This window comes from Carassius carassius, chromosome 48 (genome assembly GCF_963082965.1).
Source record: "Carassius carassius chromosome 48, fCarCar2.1, whole genome shotgun sequence".
Classification (NCBI taxonomy): domain Eukaryota; kingdom Metazoa; phylum Chordata; class Actinopteri; order Cypriniformes; family Cyprinidae; genus Carassius; species Carassius carassius.
This window is the reverse complement of record NC_081802.1, coordinates 9,724,948-9,745,675: the sequence shown is the minus strand read 5'-3', so window position 1 is coordinate 9,745,675 and position 20,728 is coordinate 9,724,948. Positions and strand designations below refer to the sequence as shown.

The 20,728-nt window shown below is 38.7% G+C and overlaps 1 protein-coding gene across 1 annotated transcript; it reads right to left on the bottom strand.

Annotated features, from left to right (window-relative positions):
- Positions 1 to 10,268: 10,268 nt before the first annotated feature.
- LOC132131061 (cathepsin G-like) lies at positions 10,269 to 11,910 on the bottom strand. The gene is made up of 5 exons (XM_059542983.1): positions 11,791 to 11,910; positions 11,567 to 11,717; positions 11,279 to 11,417; positions 10,608 to 10,859; positions 10,269 to 10,511 (listed from the first exon to the last, which is right to left on the bottom strand). The coding sequence occupies exons 1-5, from the start codon at positions 11,849 to 11,851 to the stop codon at positions 10,353 to 10,355; spliced, it is 762 nt and encodes a 253-aa protein (XP_059398966.1). The 5' UTR covers positions 11,852 to 11,910; the 3' UTR covers positions 10,269 to 10,352.
- Between the last annotated feature and the right edge of the window lie 8,818 nt (positions 11,911 to 20,728).

Below are 20,728 nucleotides of genomic sequence, written 5' to 3'. Positions count from 1 at the left end.
TGCATCTGTTTGGAGGGATGAGTTATAAGAGCCATTTGGAATCTAAATGAAACCCTGAAAGTTCAACAATAAAATAGCTGCATGGCATCTTACATGACATGTTAACTAACTTACAATCATGTAAGTGTGCTGATTAAATAGCAGACCATAGCTTATAGGCCTAGTTATTAATAAATACATAAAACTGTCCAGATTGCTATACACTGCTAGTACACATGTATTTTTACCTGATCAGTTTGTTGGTATAAATTTATAGGTTGATTCAGTGATAGCAGACTTAAGTAAACAAGTTAATTTAGATGTTGGGCCTTTTTTTCAGTGTACAGGATCACATGGTAATTATTTTCTATTAAACTTGGCAGTGCAGATGTAAATCTTAAGGTTATTTTCTTCAGAATAAAGGTGTTTTAATTAAAATACAAATATAATCTAATCTAATATTTTTAAATAGCCCAATGTGTAAAAATACATAAAGCATGGTTTAGCCCAAAGAACCCTTTTGTGGCAAAAAGGGTTCTTTCTCCTTATATAAAGGTGCGTTTCATTAAATAAGAATGACGTTGAAAAGTTCATATATTTCAGTAATCAACTCAAATTGTGAAACTCGTGTAATAAATAAATTCAATGCACACAGACTGAAGTATTTTAAGTCTTTGGTTCTTTTAATTGTGATGATTTGGGCTCAAAAAAATCTTAACAAATTCGATAACTTCATAAGACCAATAAACAACATTTTTAGTGAATTGTTGGTCTTCTGGAAAGTATGTTAGTTTATTATACATGTACTCAATACTTTGTAGGGCCTCCTTTTGCTTTAATTACTGCCTCAGTTCAGCGTGGCATGTGTAACATATTATGTATGTTATACATATATGAGGTTATGAGGACATCTAGTGGTCATCTGATATAATGACATCCAGAGTCACGTGTGATGTTTTGTTACGGAAGGGAGTGAAATAAAAGTTATGTGATGATGCAGCAGCTGGGGTTCGTCTGTCTGTACGAAGAACAGAACATGGTGTCAGAATAAACTGATAAAAACGCCGAAAAAGAGGATGGCACAGTTACAGCCACCACCGCCATTGATTCTGCAAGGAAATCTCTCGGAAAATTGGAAGAACTGGATACAGAGGTTCGAACTTTTCTCGCTAGCTAGTGGAGTAGCAGAGAAGTCTGAGACGGTGCAGTGTGCTACATTTCTGCACGTGGCGGGGGAAGAGGCCATAAAAGTATGTAATACATTTGAGTTCTCAGCAGAGGAGAGAAATAAAATACAAATACTAAAAGACAAGTTTAAAAATTACTGTGAGCCTCGGAAAAACCTACCGTACATCAGACATGTCTTCTTCACGAGATCGCAAGGGCCTGCAGAAACAATCGACACCTACGTCACTGATCTGAAAAGCAAAGCGAAAGACTGTGAGTTTGGTGATCTGCACGATTCTTTAATTCGTGATAGGATTGTATGTGGCATAAGAGAGGATCAACTAAAAGGCAGACTTCTAAGAGAAACGGATCTCACATTGCAAAAGGCCATAGACATCTGCAGGGCCAGCGAGATCACGTCGAGTCAGATGAAAGCACTCAATGATGAAGTAAATGTACACAAAGTTGAATCCATAAAGCCAAGGAAAAGAGACACCAAATCAGAGCAGACGTCAGTGATGAGAAAGGAATGCAGTAGATGCGGCAACAAGCACGAGTACAGAAAATGCCCAGCCTACGGGAAAACATGTAAGTCTTGTCAGAAGAAAAATCATTTCGCGAAAATGTGTAATACCAAAGACCTGCAGAAATCAAGGGTTTTGGCAGATAAAGCTGGATCATGAAAGTTCAAAGCTTTGCACAATGAACACACCAATTGAGCGATACCGTTTTCCTAGGTTACCTTTCGGTATTTCCTCAGCGTCAGAAGTCTTTCAGAGATCCATTGCACAAATGATAGAAGGACTGGATGGTGTGGTAAATATCATCGATGACTTGCTGGTGTGGGGAGACTCCATTCAAGAGCATGATGAAAGGCTAATAAAGCTGCTGGAATGTGCAAGAAAAAACAATTTAAAGCTCAACAGGAACAAGTGCAAAATAAGAATGACGGAGATCAAATACATAGGACACATACTGAGTGCTCAAGGAGTTAAGCCAGATGAAGAAAAGGTGAGGGCAGTGGCTGAAATTCCACCACCGCAAAACAAGCAAGAACTGCAAAGATTTCTTGGAGTAGTGCAATATCTGGCAAAGTTCATTCCCAATATGTCTGACACAAGTGCACCTTTGAGGAGATTGCTGGAGAAAGAGACAGAGTGGCACTGGGAGGATGCTCAACAGCAGAGTTTTGAAAAACTGAAATATTTGGTTACTCAAAGTCCTACTTTGAAATTCTTTGATGTGAGCAAACCAGTCACATTGTCGGTAGATTCTAGTTCAGAAGGAATAGGAGCTGTGATTCTGCAAGAAGGAAGGCCAGTGGCTTATGGTTCGAGAGCTCTGAACGACTGTCAGCGTAGATACGCTCAAATTTAAAAGGAGGTGTTAGCCATAGTTTATGGATGTGAGAAATTTCACCAGTATGTGTATGGAAAGGAAATCATGGTTGAAAGTGATCACAAGCCATTAGAGAGCATATTTAAGAAGCCGCTCCATCAGGCTCCTATGAGATTACAAAGAATGCTTCTACGACTACAGAGATACAGTCTGAAGGTGATGTACAAACCTGGTAAGGAACTATACATAGCAGATGCTCTAAGTCGTGCTTATCTACACGAACAGAAGGAAAATCTACTGGAAGAGGATCTAGCAGTGAACTGGATTACGCCACAACTTCCTATCTCAGAACAGAAACTGGATGCTTTCAAAAGGGCAACAGCAGAGGATGCAGAAATGCAAATGTTGAAAAAGGCAGTGCTGAATGGATGGGCGACAGAACGATCTATGATGCCAAGATCAATACAGCAATACTGGACATTTCGAGAGGAAATCAGTCATGAAGATGGTCTGTTATTCAAGGCAAATAAGCTCATTGTTCCAAATCAGCTAAGACATGAAATGATCAACAAAATACACGAGTCACACCTGGGAATTGTCAAATGTAAGGCAAGAGGCAGAGACATTTTGTACTGGCCAGGTATGTCGACACAAATTGAGGATGCAGTATCCAGATGTGCTACCTGCAATGAAAACAGGAACAACAATCAAAAAGAGCCATTGTTCCAACATGAAGTGCCAGGGCGACCTTGGGAAAAAATAGGTACGGACATTTTTTACCATAGTGGTTCAGCATTTCTGTTATGTGTGGACTACTTTTCGAAGTACATTGAGGTTAAACTACTCAGGGACACGACTAGCTGTGGAGTAATCAGGGAAATGAAGTCCATCTTTGCAAGACATGGAATTGCAGATATAGTAGTATCTGACAATGGACCTCAGTATGCAAGTGCTGAATTTTCAGGTTTTGCAGAGGAATGGGGATTCAAGCATGTGACTTCAAGTCCGGGTTATGCACAGTCTAATGGGCAAGCCGAGAGAGCAGTGCAAACAGTGAAAAATCTCTTAAAGAAAGCCCAGAGTAGTCAATGTGATCCGTACATAGCACTACTGGAGTACCGTAACACGCCAATGGAAGGGATAGGATTATCACCTGCACAATTACTGATGGGAAGACGTCTCAGGACGAAGATACCAACATCATCTGCATTGCTTACCACGGAGACAATGTCACAAGTGCATGAGCAACTTAAGCAGAGACAAAAGAAACAGAAGCAGTACTACGACAGGATGGCTAAACACTTACCTGATTTGCAGCCTGGAGAAGGAATAAGGATACAAAAGGGAGATTCATGGAAGCCAGCTGTTGTTATGGGAAAGCATGAACAGCCACGTTCTCTTATAGTAAAGACTCCTGATGGAAAGCTGTTCAGACGAAATCGCAGACATTTGAGAAGAACAAGAGAAACAGACTCTTCAACATTTGAGAAAAGTGTTGACATGGATACTGATAGTCAGCCGTCAGTTGATGCAGCACAGAGCAATGCACTGGACAGTAAAGACATTTCAAATGAAAGAAATGATAGTGAAAGTGCAGAGAAAGAGCAAGCTTACCATACAAGGTCTGGAAGAAGGGTAAAAATGCCTGAAAAATACAAAGACTGAGAGTTAATCCAATGTATGTGCATTGTTAAATGTGCAAAAAGTTGAAATGCAACAGTTTGTGTAAAAATGCATTTGTGAAAATGTGTTAAATAATTTTGTTGTTATGCTGAAAGTTTGGTAAGTGAAACTCAAATGTTGTGTTTAAAAGTTTGTGTAATAGTTCCATGCATCAGTATAAAGGAATATACTTAAGAAGGGGGATGTAACATATTATGTATGTTATACATATATGAGGTTATGAGGACATCTAGTGGTCATCTGATATAATGACATCCAGAGTCACGTGTGATGTTTTGTTACGGAAGGGAGTGAAATAAAAGTTATGTGATGATGCAGCAGCTGGGGTTCGTCTGTCTGTACGAAGAACAGAACAGCATGGACAAGGCCGCCTTAATGCACGGGCTTACCTGGGCTGAAGCCCAGGGGGCCTCGCAAGTTTAGGGGCCTCCGATGGTCGGTGTTTTTTTTTTTGTTTTTTTTTCTCGTGTTCAAGGCTCTAAAGCTATTATATGTCTAGTTGCTTAATGTTTAGTCAGACTGACAGCTCCCCCGTGACAGGTGAAGTGACAGCCCACCACCAGGGGTGGTCTCCCTTCCTGCGCTACTGGGTGTGTCCGTGTCATTCATTTAGTCGGAAGTTTGAGAGCGGTGATCAGAAAAGAAAAAATGAGTCGGAAGTTTGAGAGCGGTGCCCAGAAAAGAAAAAACCTTATTAAGAAGGAATTGCGCGAAAAATGTCTGCTAAAGAGCATCCCAAAGCTCACCGGATTTTTTAAACCAGTTTCTAGTGCTATTGAAGATGCATCCAGCACCTGAGAAACATCGCTTCACACACCGGAGGCGGAGGGAGCGGAGGAGGTGCAGGCCGCGACCGCCGCGACCGCGCTGCCCGCGCAGGTGGACGAGGAACAGCAGGGGACTGCCAGCAGCAGCATCAATAGAGGGGAGGAGGAGGAGGAGCGGGGTGCGGGTGAGTCTCAGAGAGAGGACCAGGCCGCTAAACAGTCAGATGATGACCCATATAACAGTGACCCGGGCTGCTGGGGAAATAATATTGACCCACAAGTGCGGGCTTATTGGGCGAAAATGGGACCGAAGGTCTGTCAAAATAAAAATGCGGACGTGTCAGCATCGGAACGCAAATATAAACAGCAGAGAAGATTTTTCTCAAAAATGCATTTCAAACGAAAACTCAGTAATGGAGAGTTTGTGCCCAGAGAATGGCTCTGTTATTCACCATCAGCAGGTAGTGTGTTTTGTTTTGCATGCAAACTATTTGGCCAGAACACGGAGAAATCAGCATTTGTGAGTGGGGGTTATTTTGACTGGAAACATGCAAATGATCGCATAGCAGAACATGAAAGCTGCGACATTCACAGAAAAGCCATGATCACTTACATCAGTCAAGCAGCTGACAGGGGAACAGTGGATTCAGAACTAAAAAAACAGTTCAATGAGGAGTGTGAGTACTGGACACAGGTTCTACAGAGAGTTGTTGCTGTTGTGAAGTTTTTGTCTGAACGGGGACTTGCTTTCAGGGGTGACAGCCACAGGTTTGGAGACTCAGATAACGGCAATTATTTGGGGTGCATGGAGCTGATTAGCCAGTTTGATCCTTTTTTAAAGGCTCATATTGAAAAATATGGAAACGCTGGCAGAGGAACCCCATCCTACCTCTCCCTGAATGTGTGTGAGGAATTCATACAGCTGATGGGACAGAAAGTGCTCGAGGAAGTAATTAGCAGAGTGAAGCTTGCAAAGTATTTTGCTATCAGTGTGGACTCCACGCCAGATATCAACCACATTGACCAGCTGACTTTCATCTTGCGTTACGTATCACCAGAGGGCTGTATAGAGGAGCGATTTGTAAAATTCGTCCCTATTGAAAACCACACCGGAGAAGCACTGTTCAACTCTGTTATTAGTGTTTTAGAGGAGATGGGCATTGACATTATTAACTGTAGAGGACAATGTTATGACAATGCTAATAATATGTCAGGAGCCTGTGGTTTGGCCGTGTTGGTGTTGCTATCCACGGTGCTGAAATGAGTGTGTTTGTGTCTGTGCAGGTGCATGTCATGTGATTGGTTCAAAAGGCCTGCTGAGGTCAGAGAAGAGGCTCCTACATTTATCTGTTGCTGTTCTTGCTGTTATCAGTTATATCAGTTCAGACAGGTTGAGTATGTTTGTGCAGACAGGTGATGGTTGGTGATGATGTTTTTCATAATAGTGTTTAAAATCACACATTTTGGTTTTCGTCAACGTAAGTTGCTTTGTTGATAAATAAAGTGTCTTGTGTTTATGCTCAAGAGGGCTCAGTGATATTTTAATAACAATATTATGGTGTTTTCTGTCTCAAAGAAGGAAAACTCACTGTTGTTGCCAGGTCTTGAAAGAAACTAATGCATTTTATGATGTAGATTACACCATTTTAAAATGAGACTAAATGGAGTGGATGGCGGGGAGATTTGGGGGGCCTACAAAACCTCTCAGCCCCGGGGCCTCCCATTAGGTTAAGGCGGCTCTGGGCATGGAGGTGATCAGTTTGTGGCACTGCTAAGGTTGTGTGGAAGCCCAGGTTTCTTTGACCTTCTTTGGCCTTCACCTCATCTGCATTTTTTGGTCTGTTTTTTCTCCTCTTCCTCTTAACAATACCCCATAGATTCTCTGTGGGGTTCAGGTCTGGTGAGTTTGCTGGCCAGTCAAGCACACAGGCACCATGGTCATTTAACCAACTTTTGGTAATTTTGGCATTGTGGGCAGGTGCCAAATCCTGCTGGAAAATGAAATCAGTATCTTCAGATAGCTGGTCAGCAGAAGGAAACATGTCCATGATCATCAGAAACTGTGGAAACTTTAACACCGGACTTCAAGCAACTTGGGCTATGAGCTTCTCCACCCTTCCTCCAGACTCTAGATCATTGGTTTCCAAATGAAATACAAAACTATAACCATCCAGTTCTTCTTCTCCTTAGCCTAGGTAAGACTCCTCTCAGATTTTTTTGTGGTTCAGGAGTGGCTTAACAAGAGGAATACGACAACTGTAGCCAGATCCCTTGACACATTTGTATGCCTTGACCCCAGCCTCAGTCCATTCCTTGTGAAGTTCACTCAAATTCTCGAATCGATTTTGCTTGACAATCCCCATAAGGCTGCAGTTCTCTCGGTTGGTTGTGCATCTTTTTCTTCCATACTTTTTCCTTTCACTCAACTTTCTGTTAACATGCTTGGATACAGCCTTCTGTGAACAGCCAGCTTCTTTGGCAATGAATGTTTGTGGTTTACCCTCCTTGTGAAGGGTGTTAATTTTTTTCTTCTAGACTACTGTCGGATCAGCAGTCTTCCCAGGGCCGTGCACAGACCTTTTGAGGGGCATGTGCTGAAACTGAAAAAGGGCACCCCCCTCCCTTTTTTTTATATAAATTATATATATTCTCTTTTTTAGCTATTCTGTTTGGTTTTATAAGCTAATTTGTATTATTTGGTTAACATGATTATGAATGAAATTGAGAAGAGGGGAAGGTGAGCAATGAGTCAAGTATTTTTGACAAACTTTTTTGAAATATAATTTAAGTAATTATGTCCAACTCAATTCCAGATTATAAGAAACTATAGCCATACCGTTACTATAACATATCCAACATGTATCCGCCTACCTGGCAAGAATTTTGTACTGTGGTGGACCAGGGATGTTGGTCCCTTGAAGGTCTCTTATTCACTACACTTTACCTAAAATAAGCCAGCAATGAAAAAATAAATAAAAATAGTGTGAAAAGTACAGTTGCAGTGAAAAGCATTTCTGAAGGATCACATGACACTGAAGAGTACTGAACTGGAGTAATGATGCTGAAAATTCAGCTTTAATCACAAAAATAAATTACATTTTAAAATATATTCAAATAGAAAACAGTTATTTAAAATTGTAAAAATATTACACAAAATTACTGATTTGCTGTATTTTGGATCAAATAAATGAAGCCTTGGAATGAATCATGAATTACATTCTACATGATAAAATATAAAGATTTCACAGTGATCTTCTGTATTTTTTTTTTTTATTTACTACTACATTACTGTAGTAAATCCATGTTTTACTACATTTTATACATGTGAGGACGAGCCTTAATGTTAAATGTTAAATCAAGTGTATCAGCAATCAAAAAATAAAAAAGAAGATATTTCTTAGAAATATATGTTATCTAGGTGACGAGGATCACTCATCGCTTTGTGTAAGTTCCAGTACGAAACAGCGCGGGGGCGCACCTGTTATGATTTTATGTTATTGTATTACTTATCAATATATAGTTTTTGACCAGCGAATGTGTGCAAATGTGAATTTTTTTTTTGTCCGTCATTAAAACTGTGACGGCGCCTGCCGCTGCCGGCATCACATTACACTTTCATCTACAGGTTACAAACTAGGTTCTGTAGCTATATAGACGGAGCGCTCAGTTTTTCCTGTGGTAAAATGCATTTGGCCAAAATCGCATTTTATAAAAGATGAAATGCTACTATATGCACTGGCTATTAAGTGTTGGCTATGTATTGGCTATGACTAGATGGCAAATGCTAGCCCTCTCTCTCAGGCGACGTCCCACATGTCTCAGTCAGTGAGTCAGTCAGACATCAAATAAATAAAATATGAGCCTTTATAGACATAGTGTTTAGTAGTACTTATTCAAACAACAAGATATTTATTTACCCTTCGCAAAACTTTGTTCAGCTTAGCTGTTGTCTACTGTGCGGCTGCTGTGGAACTTCAGTTGATTCAATGAGTATAGAGGGGGCGGAGTTATCAGCTTAGTGAGCTTACTAACAGCTTGAGGATCGAATAAGATTTACACAAGCTCGTTTTAAGAACTTTCATTTGCTTAATGTTTGTAAAACGGACAGACAGACGTTGATAAAAAAAAAAAAAAACACCACCAAAAAAAGGGCACTTCGGAGTGTAAGGGCAAAAAGGGCATGTGCTCTGCACAGGTTGAGCCCTACCTGTGCACGTGCCTGAGTCTTCCCCATGATTGTGTAGCCTAGTAAACCAAACTGAGAGTCCATTTTGAAGGCTGAGGAAACCTTTGCAGGTGTTTTGAGTTGATTAGCTGTTTGTTATATCACCATATTCTAATTTGTTGAATGTGAAAATCAACACAATTAAAAGAACCAAAAAAAACTACTTCAGTCTGTGTGGATTTAATTTATTTACTACACAATTTTCACAATTTGAATTGAATTACTGAAATAAATGAACTTTTCCATGACCTTCTAATTTATTGAGATGCACCTGTAGAACATTTTTGGCATAAAGGGTTCTTTGGAATTGAGTAAAGAACCCTAGGACCCCAAATAACCTTTTTCAAAAGAGTGTAGGAGTGAATGTTGAAATTAAAAGTTGTTTTATATGTTTTTGCATAAGGTTAATATAGAAAGTGATCTGTTAATTTTTAATGTTATGTTTGGTTTTAAAAGGGTCTCTGTTATTGCTGCATTCTGAGGGTGTTAGCATTGTGATGGAGAGCAGAGTCTGTGGTTTGGTCGAAGATTGGTCTAGAAACATTAAGACTACTCACTGCTTTATTTAAAACGCAGTAATAATTGCAGTTGTTGATACGGTGGTGGTCTCTCTGGTTATGTTAGCACATGCATGTGAACAGGATAACTGTAGCACTTACTCAACTGGAGAAACACTTACTTTGTTCTGTTAAGGCTATCGGTTTGCTTGGTTTTAACACATAAATCAGCTTGCATCATCAGATTGATACAACTGAGGAGCTGAAGAAAACGTTACATTAGTTAGCTCAACTAAAATTAGTTGTTTGGAATAGACACCCAGTATATTTAACTTAACATGAATTTGTTCAAACTAAAAAAGTGTTTTTATTTTACTTTTACCAGGAAATTTTTTTTTTAAGAAAGGTCAACTAATTAGCTTCATCCTTCTTTATTTTATTGTAATTAATTTTAATTATGAATGTGTTACAAAAGTTGTTAGATTTTATGTTAAAAAATCACATCCTAGAGGGTTTTCCAGGCTTTTTGTTATTTTATTTTGTTTTATTTTTGGTTTATGGTTTTCCCATGTAATATTGTTAATTATATGTGGTGACAATGAGGACACTATGACTGATTGATGCAATACGTTTATTGAAAGAAGGTTTTATGGAAGAATTCAAGAAAAAAACATTTCTTCTTTTTTTGTTTTGAAGTTATTTAACTTTTTTAATGTTTTGGTGGATCCATGGAAGATATGCTGAAATCTTAGTATACACATTAGGATGCTCAGCTGAATTACAGAGTTTAGAGTCACCAAAAGATGTGACACCAACTGCAGTGTCTCCACAAACCAAAGGACCTCCTGAATCGCCCTGTTAAGAAACACAGATCAATACATCACTAGTAAAATCAGTTCATACATTATCATAAAGTCTGTGAATTTTTTAATGGATTTTTTTTTTTTTTACATTGCAGGATCCGCCACCGCCATATGCACAGATCATCTGTAAGGCTGAGTAGATGGGTCCCCATTTACGTTGACACTCTTCGTGATTTAGTGTAGTCACGTTTGCCTCCATTAGACGATCGCTCCCTAAGCCAGTAGTCCACAGTCTTCCCCAGCCCGCAACACTACAGAGAGTATCCACATTGACGTCTTTGCTGTCCTTTGGCAATGGTATCAGTCCAACATTTTTGTTTAGTCTGACTTTTCTTTGTAGCTGCAATTCAAAAGCACAAACTTTAATAACAAACATAATTTGATTTTACTGCTGTACTTGTGGTTAGGACAGAAGCCCCAAAGGCCAAAGTGAATAAATTAATAATAATAATGTTCCTCTTAAAGTATATTTCTTGCACATTAGATTTTTGACTGTTTTATATAACAACCTCAAACAAATTATGTTTTTTATATTTTCTAAGGTTTTGGCCATTTTTGTTGCTACATAGGGCAAAATAAATAAATAAATAGTGCATGGAAAATACTCAAAGAGGCACTTGTTATTTTCAATAGGTTAGAAAGTAAGTCCCTTATATTTTTTAACAAGAAATTTCAAAAGAAAGTCATACAGAATGTTATTCAAAATCTGTTTACTGACCAGATATTCTCTGAACAAGTAATATGAGCACAGTTGCTTACCATCAAAAGCATGATGTCATTCTGCAAAGTACAGATTAAGTAGTCTGGATGCGGGATGTAGTTCTTTACACTGATGCGGTTCAAACTCGTACTAGTTCTTAAGTCATGAGCACCAACAACAACCGTCAAATTCATATGTCTGTTGAAAGAATGTATTGTAAAAATGTATTTATGAAGTCATGATGCTCATTTATGACATATAAGACATTGTATCATTGGACTGCAAGTGTTGTCTGTCAAACGTGATTTTAACTTAATGTTTCAGTTTAAAGTAATCAGAACTTTTACCTGTTCCAACAATGTGCAGCAGTCAAGACCCACTGATTAGAAATGAGGGATCCACCACAGATGTGTTGTCCAAAAAGTTGAATAGAAACCATGTAAGGTCTGGAGTGGGGTTTTGCTTCCCTGCCATTCACTATACCCACATCCACATCAGCTAGGAACAAGAGAGTGCTGTTTAGTTCTAATTTTCAGCAGATTAATCAATTCAGTACTTTGGTAAGTCTCACCAGTGAAGGTCAGGTGTGGCAGCAGAGAGGCCAGCAGGAGCAGAGAGATGATGGTCATCATGAACACAATCAGTGAGCTCTCACGACAAAACACTGAATAAATATAGTTTGAAGGAGGCGGAGACATTGAGCTGCCAGACCTCTAAAAAAAAAAAAAAAAAAAACTTGTGGCATGAGCAAGCATTGTTCTTGTCAATCCTTGCGGCCTCAAATTTGAGGAAAAGGATTTAAGAATTAAGCATGTACTACGAGCATGAAAAATAACTAATTTGCTTTGTACCTTAAAACTCAAAGATAAAATAAAAGGCGATGAGATAATGTGAAGTTCATCAAAGTTGGCTTTTAATAAAAACCAAACGTGTAACAATTTATTCATGTATAAATTGTATTCACAAATTGACTTGAAAGATTTCAAAGGATTTGCAGCTCTCAAAGAGACATTATAAAGGCAGGAGATGAGCCACTCTTCTAATATTTATTTATTATTTTCATATTTTGGTCTAAATGAGTCTACTCCACCAAACTACTGTTATAAGCATGAGCCCCGTCAGACTGGTCGTGGAGGAGGTGTTGCAACAATATATAGTGATATTCTCAATGTTACCCAGAAAACAGGATACAGGTTTAACTCTTTTGAAATACTTCTGCTAAATGTTACACTGTCAGACATGCAAAAGAAATCTAATGTATCTCTTGCTCTGGCTACTGTGTATAGACCACCAGGGCCGTATACATAATTCCTAAAAGAATTTGCAGATTTCCTCTCAGACCTTCTAGTTACAGTTGATAAGGCGCTAATCATGGGAGATTTTAATATTCACGTTGATAATGCAAATGATACATTAGGACTTGCGTTTACTGACCTAATAAACTCCTTTGGAGTCAAGCAAAATGTCACCGGGCCCACTTATCGTTTTAATCATACACTAGATCTAATTATATCGCATGGAATCGATCTTACTGCTATAGATATTGTACCCCAATGTGATGATATTACAGACCATTTCCTTGTATCGTGCATGCTGCGTATAACTGATATTAACTATATGTCTCAGCGTTACCATCTGGGCAGAACTATTGTTCCAGCCACCAAAGACAGATTCGCAAATAACCTGCCTGATCTATCTCAACTGCTATTTGTACCCAAAAATACACATGAATTACACGAAATTACTGACAACATGGGCACTATTTTCTCTAATACATTAGAAGCTGTTGCCCCCATCAAATTGAAAAAGGTTAGAGAAAAACGTACTGTGCCATGGTATAACAGTAATACTCACTCTCTCAAGAAAGTAACTCGTAGTCTTGAACGCAAATGGAGAAAAACTAACTTGGAAGTTTTTAAAATTGCATGGAAAAACAGTATGTCCAGGTATAGACAGGCTCTAAAAACTGCTAGGGCAGAGCATATCCACAAACTCATAGAAAATAACCAAAACAATCCAAGGTTTTTATTTAGCACAGTGGCTAAATTAACAAATTACCAGACGCCACCTGATTCAAATATTCCACCAACGTTAAATAGTAATGACTTTATGAATTTCTTCACTGATAAAATAGATAACATTAGAAATACAATAGCGAATGTAGATTCTACAGCGTCTAACACTTCAGTTTCATCCATCGCACCCAAAGACAAACTGCAGTGCTTTACAAATATAGGACAGGAAGAGCTAAATAAACTTATCACTGTATCTAAACCAACAACATGTTTATTAGATCCTGTACCCACTAAATTACTAAAAGAGCTGTTACCTGTAGCCGAAGAACCGCTTCTCAATATCATTAACTCGTCGTTATCTTTAGGTCACGTCCCAAAACCATTCAAGCTGGCGGTTATCAAGCCTCTTATTAAGAAACCAAAACTAGATCCTAGTGTACTGGCAAATTATAGGCCTATTTCAAATCTTCCATTTATGTCTAAAATTTTAGAAAAAGTTGTGTCTGCTCAATTGAGCACCTTCCTGCATAAAAATGATCTGTATGAAGAATTTCAGTCAGGTTTTAGGCCCCACCATAGCACAGAAACTGCACTTGTTAAAATTACAAATGACCTGCTTCTTGCGTCAGATCAAGGCTGCATCTCATTTCTAGTCTTACTTGATCTTAGTGCTGCGTTCGACACCATAGATCATGACATACTCATAGATCGATTACAAAACTATACAGGTATTCAAGGGCAGGCTCTAAGATGGTTTAGATCCTACCTGTCCGATCGCTACCATTTTGTTTACTTAAATGGGGTGTCATCTCATTTATCATCAGTAAAATATGGAGTGCCACAAGGATCCGTCCTAGGTCCCCTTCTATTTTCAATATACATGTTGCCCCTTGGTAATATTATTAGAAAATACGGAATTAGCTTCCACTGTTATGCTGATGATACTCAGCTATATATTTCAACGAGACCAGATGAAACTTCCCAATTATCTAAGCTAACAGAGTGTGTTAAAAATGTAAAAGATTGGATGACAAATAATTTTCTCCAATTAAATTCGGATAAGACAGAGATATTAATTATTGGACCAAAAAACACCACACAGAATCTTGTAGATTACAATCTGCAACTAGACGGATGTACTGTTACTTCCTCTACAGTCAGAAATCTGGGTGTTATATTGGACAGCAATTTGTCTTTTGAAAATCATATTTCCAATGTTACAAAAACCGCATTCTTCCATCTTAGAAACATTGCCAAGCTACGAAACATGTTATCTGTTTCTGATGCAGAAAAGCTAGTTCATGCTTTCATGACCTCTAGACTGGACTATTGTAATGGACTTCTAGGTGGTTGTCCTGCTTCGTCAATAAACAAGCTACAGGTAGTCCAAAATGCAGCAGCTAGAGTCCTTACCAGGTCAAGAAAATATGATCATATTACCCCAATTTTACAGTCTCTGCACTGGCTACCTATTAAGTTCCGTATCAGTTACAAATTATCATTACTTACCTATAAGGCCCTAAATGGTTTAGCTCCTGCGTACCTAACTAGCCTTCTACCACGCTTTGATTGGATGAAGGCAGCACATGACCTGTATACATATTGGCTCTAGCATTGCAAATACTCATATTATTAAGTTGGCTTGACAAAGCCACGTGACATACATGACATAATTCATCATTTAACCCAGCCAAAGTGCACAGACACAGCAGTGAACACACACCTGGAGCTGTGGGCAGCCATTTATGCTGTTGTGGGTTCAGTGTCTTGTTTAAGGGCAACTCAGTCGTGGTATTGCCGGCTTAAGACTCAAACCCACAACCTTACGGTTAGGAGTCAAACTCTCTAACCAATAGGCCACGACTTCCCCTTAATTTAATCTTATTATTATTAGTGGTGCTTGCTAAAGGCTAATGTGGCTTGAAAAAGACTGAAATCTGATTTAAACTTTAAACTTCTTCTTCTTCTTCTTCTTCTGAGACCTAATTTTAAAATGTTTTTTTAAAGCGACAATCACCAGACTCGGGCCAAAACTTCAGACTGGTCTGACTTGGGTTGCTATATCTTTTCTATCTGATCCGGCTTATGGTTTTCGTAAACCAGACTATTTAGACCATCTAAAATCTCATAGACTTTCATTGAAGGGGGGTGAAAACTTTTATACAATAAGACTTATGGTGTATTTAAGCTGTCTACTGCCATAGCAAAACTTCAAAACTCCCTACTGATAAAATACAGCTAAAACCAGCCTAAGCTGATTAGTTGCTTTGGCTGGTCTCCTAAACTGGTTTTAAAGTGGTTTTGGCCACAGTTTTAGCATGTTATGTTGTTATTAGCCTTTCTTTTTTTTTTACTGAATCAACTGGTTTTAGATAGTTTAAGCTGGATTAACACAGATAAATGGTAACAACATTCTACAAACTTGTTAATCATCCTAGCAATATGCTAGCGACATGATAGTTACTTGAAAATCATGCTAATGACATACTAGTCACTTGCTAATCATGCTGGAAACATGCTAGCGACATGCTAGTAACTTGCTAATAATGTTAGCAAAATCCTAGTAATATGCTAGTCACTTGCTAATCATACTGGAAACATGTTAGCAACATGGTAGTCACTTGCTAATAATGTAAGCAAAATCCTGGAAACATGCTAGCAACATGCTAGTAACTTGTTAATCATGCTAATGACATGCTAGTCACTTGTTAATCATGCTAACAAAATGCTAGTGACATGCCAGTCACTTGCTAATCATGCTAGGAACATGCTAGTCACTTGCTAGTCATGCTGGAAACATGTTAGTGACATGCTAGTCACTTGCTAATGTTAATAACATGCTTGAAACTAATTAACAACCTGTTAGTAATTGGCTTATCATGTTAATGACATCTTAGTGACTTGTTAGTCATGCTATCAACATACTACTCACATGCTAACCATGCTAGCAAAATGGTAAATGCTAATCATGCTAGGAACATGCTATTACTTGCTAATCATGCTGGAAACATGCTAGTGACATGATAGTCACTTGTTAATAATGTTATCAACATGCAAGAAACTTTTTCATGGCATGCTATGTTTATTCCACCCATAAACTTAGCCAGCTGATTTCAACAGAGGTGCAACCAAGTCATTCCTTTCAAGTCACAAGCAAGTCTCAAGTCAAATCCCAAGTACTCAAAGAGTTAAAGTTAATGAGACAATTAAGTGACTAATTAAAGACCATTGCACATTAGTGATGAACACCTGCTATTAACAATAGTGTTAGGCGATATAGTCATTTTTCAAATCATCATATCGTTAGCCCGTGAGATCGCGATACACAATATTATCGTGCATGGGTGGAGCAAGAGAGAGACTCTCTGTACTTGTCATAGCATAACTATTTGGTGTTTTAAACCGCGCAGGTGCGCGCGAGAGAGCCTATTGAATCAATAATCTGAAAAAATATACTTTCAAACATAGTTATAAACTAATATCGCATGTCCTGTGACATATTTGTCGCATCTGCATATAAATGTTCTGCAAAATCAGTCAACAGTGAAAATCAATAGTAGATTTAAAGTCAAACAGTTAAACACTAATATTGGTTCATATATTTGGAACAAAGTTCAATTGAACTTTTGCATCCATGCACTGCCACAGAACCAAAAATGAGATGCATTCTAACATATCTATGGCATTAACCCCTTACCAGTCACCCCCCATTTTTTGGCATGGAGACAGAAATGATATACCCAAAATAAAAATGTTTCTGCTCATGATTCTTTCTGACTAGATACATAATCAACATTTGTTCAAAAAGCTGACACTTCAAAGTTTACTGTTCAGGAATCAGAATCATTCAGACTGTTATGATAATAGAGATTTATAAGCTCAAACATAAAAAATAAAATAAAAATATTAAAAACATATTTTTTAAATGTATAAAAACAATTGATGTAGGATATGAGTTTAGAAACACAGTGTAGCTAAATCCACAAGTCTAACAAAGCTTCATATGAAAATTTTATAATCTAATCTGTAAAACTGTGAATTTTATGAAATATTTTCTAAGGCCATGTCATGTGTGTTTTTAGAGAAGGCTAATTTGATTGATTTATGGCACTTGTCATCTCTGTAAGATCTCACATGTAAATACTCCTGTGTGCTTTGTCTGTTTTTTTTTTGTCTCTGAAAACTCCCCCATTCGTGGCTCTATTGTTCTCACCAAATGAGTCTTTCACACCTCCGCCAGGTATGACACATTATCCACATTATTCTTTTATCATTATTCTTTTGCTTTTATTCCACCTTTATTAGCCTTTGTTGTGGTATTTCAAGCTTTACAGAGCCACCAAGCTGCTATCTCACTTCAGTCTCAGTATGCATTTAGCCCTTATTTATCAAAAGTCTTACTATAAAAATACAACAAAACGTTTTCTTACGACCTTACGTGAATTGTGACAGAAATGCATTATGAAGAGGAAATGCACCTACTATTAGTAGCATTAGAGCTAACGTTAGCATCAAGCTACATCAGACAATTTATGAAATTATTAATACACTTTTACTTAAAACTCACTTTAAACCCCGATCGAGTGTTTTGCTATCACGGGTGGAATTTGGTCGTTTACTGTTGTAAAAATATGCTATTTATAGCCTTTTACATCGCTGCACAAGTTAGCATTTCAGATGTACATTTTTGATTTTTCTTATAAAAACGCCCCAGATCTCAAGAAAATCTCATACCAAAGCTTTACTATCATAATCGTGGTTTTATTATTCTGATATTTCGTGTGTAATTAGGTGTATCAGTGTTGTTATGGCCAGATAACTACCAGGAAGTGTACACGAACCATGTGACACGATGTGGTGTAGAGCTTAAGATCTTTGCCCGAACCCGACGGGACCCGATGGGACCCGACGAGTTCGGTCGGGTTCGGTCTTAATTTATATCATCTTACGCGCCCTCGGGTCGAGCTCGGGTCGGACTCGGGCTTGTGCTCCGGTTTGCGAGGTAAACGAGCGGTCAAGTGATGGGTTTTGATTAGCACGAGAAAGATGTGAAAAAGGATGCTGAGGTGTAACGGAGGCTTGCCTCTGGTGATTACGTTTTGGTTGCACCAGCAACTAAAGCAAAGTCTGAAGTGTGGAAAAGTTTTGACCATGTTTATAATAAGAATAATGAGTGAATAATGACGCACCATAAGTGAGAGCAGGAACGCGCTGAAGCCATCTACAGTGTGTAGCACCCGTACAGCCACTCTGTTTGTTACTTATGTGAGAATGGTGGGTGCTTGGGTTCGGATAGTTCAGGTGGATACCACGAAGGTGCACCTAATAAATTTCTAATAAATTGTAAAAACCTTTATACAATAAAATATTAACAAATAATGAGACCCAGAGAGTTTTTAGTTTAGCAAAAATAATAGGGTAATGCCCTGGTTTATTTAAACCACAAATTTGGCAAATAAAATATAAAAACTTCCCCTAAAACAAAATATCACCCAATAAACAAAATAAATAACCAAGAAATTCCTCTTTAAATTTAGTTAGAAACTTCAATCGTTTCAATCACACTTTTTAAATAAGAATAAATGATCTAAAATACACAGAAAATGTCTCCACGTGTTCTGAAACCAGTCTTAGTAAATGCAGAGGTGGGCCCACTCACACACACATTCACACACGTTTCAGTTCACTCACGGTACTGCTTAGAACAAAAGGAAAAAACACGTTGCAGGCCTGTGTTGGTCTTGCAAAACATTGAGTGCGCTGAACAAACACTTGCAACACATTGAGATCGTGGAAATGTCCGGATGCTCACGTGCAGCGCGATTCACGACAGGTCCTCCAGCATCAGCTCACTGTGGCTAACTATCTCGGCTACCTCCGATCACACGTCCGCTCATTCTCTCCCGCTCCGTCAGACGGGTCTCCGGTTTCGTTTCTCACTCACTCAGTCGCTCGCTCAACACCCAGAGTCCGCGATCCCCTTATCTCAACACCCCGCTCAGTTTCGTCAGCTTTACTCACTCTTTTTAGCGTGATATCTTTCTCAAACGCGCCAACGCCTTGTGCTTCACATCGGTCCAGCGGGAAGAAGGAAGAAGCCAAAAAACTCCGCGCTCTCACGGTTTCTCTTCCGGTTACCTGTATCCGTTGTCATACCGACAGCCAAACACCATTGACTATATAGCGTTAATACTCAAAAAATAATAACAACAGTAACATGAAAACAAGAATAGAGTAATAAAAGGCTTAATGTATGAAACCTCTGATAATATTATTTAACTAAATAATATAAACTTTAAACTTTCATTTTAAATCACTGTCATGAAATAAAATCACAAATATTGATCTCCTATTAATGAATTAAATATTTCCATCTTCAGAAATCAGTATCTCCTATTATTTATTTAAAGTAAATAAAAATTTACTTTTATAATAGCTATGCGACTCATTTGAGTAAGAGAGATTAATCATAACCAACTCGGTTTCTGTTATACTATAATACCCAAGTTTATCACTGGTCTACATCCTCCCCCTTCTAGACAGTTTTGATGTCCTCATCAAAATAAACCTTAGATGACTCTAATAGTTTTAATGTCAAGGGTAGAGACCAGATTTGAACAAGTGAAACACAACGCCATGGGGTGGCACCAGAAAGTTCGACATAGACTGCTTCTGGAGTCTCCATAGAGTCCACTTCCCACCAATACTCCATGGCTTAAGACTGTCACAGGGTAGTCACAGGGCTTGCCAAGTTCATCATAGCTCAGCTTGACCACTGGACGGGTGACTCTTTTTGAACGCTCAACTTGTTCACTCTCAGCTTGAGTGTCCAGATAGGAATTGACGTCGGTCTCCTCTTCTAGAACGTCGATTTCTGGATCAGCGTGAAGAGGCAGGTTTGGAAGATCATTGACCACTGGCTCTATCTCCGCAGGGTCTTGAGCTTGTCTTTCAGGTCCTGTGACGAGTGGCTCTGATTGCTTTGTGGACAGTTCTGGACCAGTCAGCAACTTATCCCAGTCTAACTCAACGGGTCTTGGCAAATATACTTCGTCGTACTCCAATTCTGAGGACACATCTTCACCGTGGTTGTTTGTCTGTACTGGTTCTTTTGTATTTTGCTGAAATGCTCTGGTCACAGGTCTGTGTTGTGACCTTACTTCCCTTTCGTCAACAGGGAGTCTCACCAGATAACCAATGGGTAACAGGTGATTACGATGAATAGTCTTTTCTGCTCCCATGCCTCTCTCTGGCTTGATCTTATAGACAGGTAAGTTGGGTAGTTTCTCCATAACAATATATGGTGAGGATCGCCACTGGCATTTCAGTTTGTGCTTGCCTGTGACCCCAAAGTTTCTCAGTAGCACCCTGTCGCCTTTGTCAAGGACTTGTTCTTTGACGTGCTTGTCGTGGGCTTTTTTGTTTCTTTGGTGGTTCTTGTCTGACGATTCTGTTGCAAGACTGTAGGCTCTTTGGAGATCTTGCTTGAGCTTA

Bases quoted from the DNA above. Each gene is read 5' to 3' on its own strand.
- LOC132131061 (XM_059542983.1), bottom strand. From the start codon at position 11,851: ATGATGACCATCATCTCTCTGCTCCTGCTGGCCTCTCTGCTGCCACAC. The intron at 10,860-11,278 runs GTAAGCAACTGT...TTTGAATTGCAG, and splicing joins ATGACATCATGCTTTTGATG to CTACAAAGAAAAGTCAGACT. The intron at 10,512-10,607 runs GTAAAAAAAAAA...GTTTCTTAACAG, and splicing joins GCGGTGGCGGATCCTGCAAT to GGCGATTCAGGAGGTCCTTT.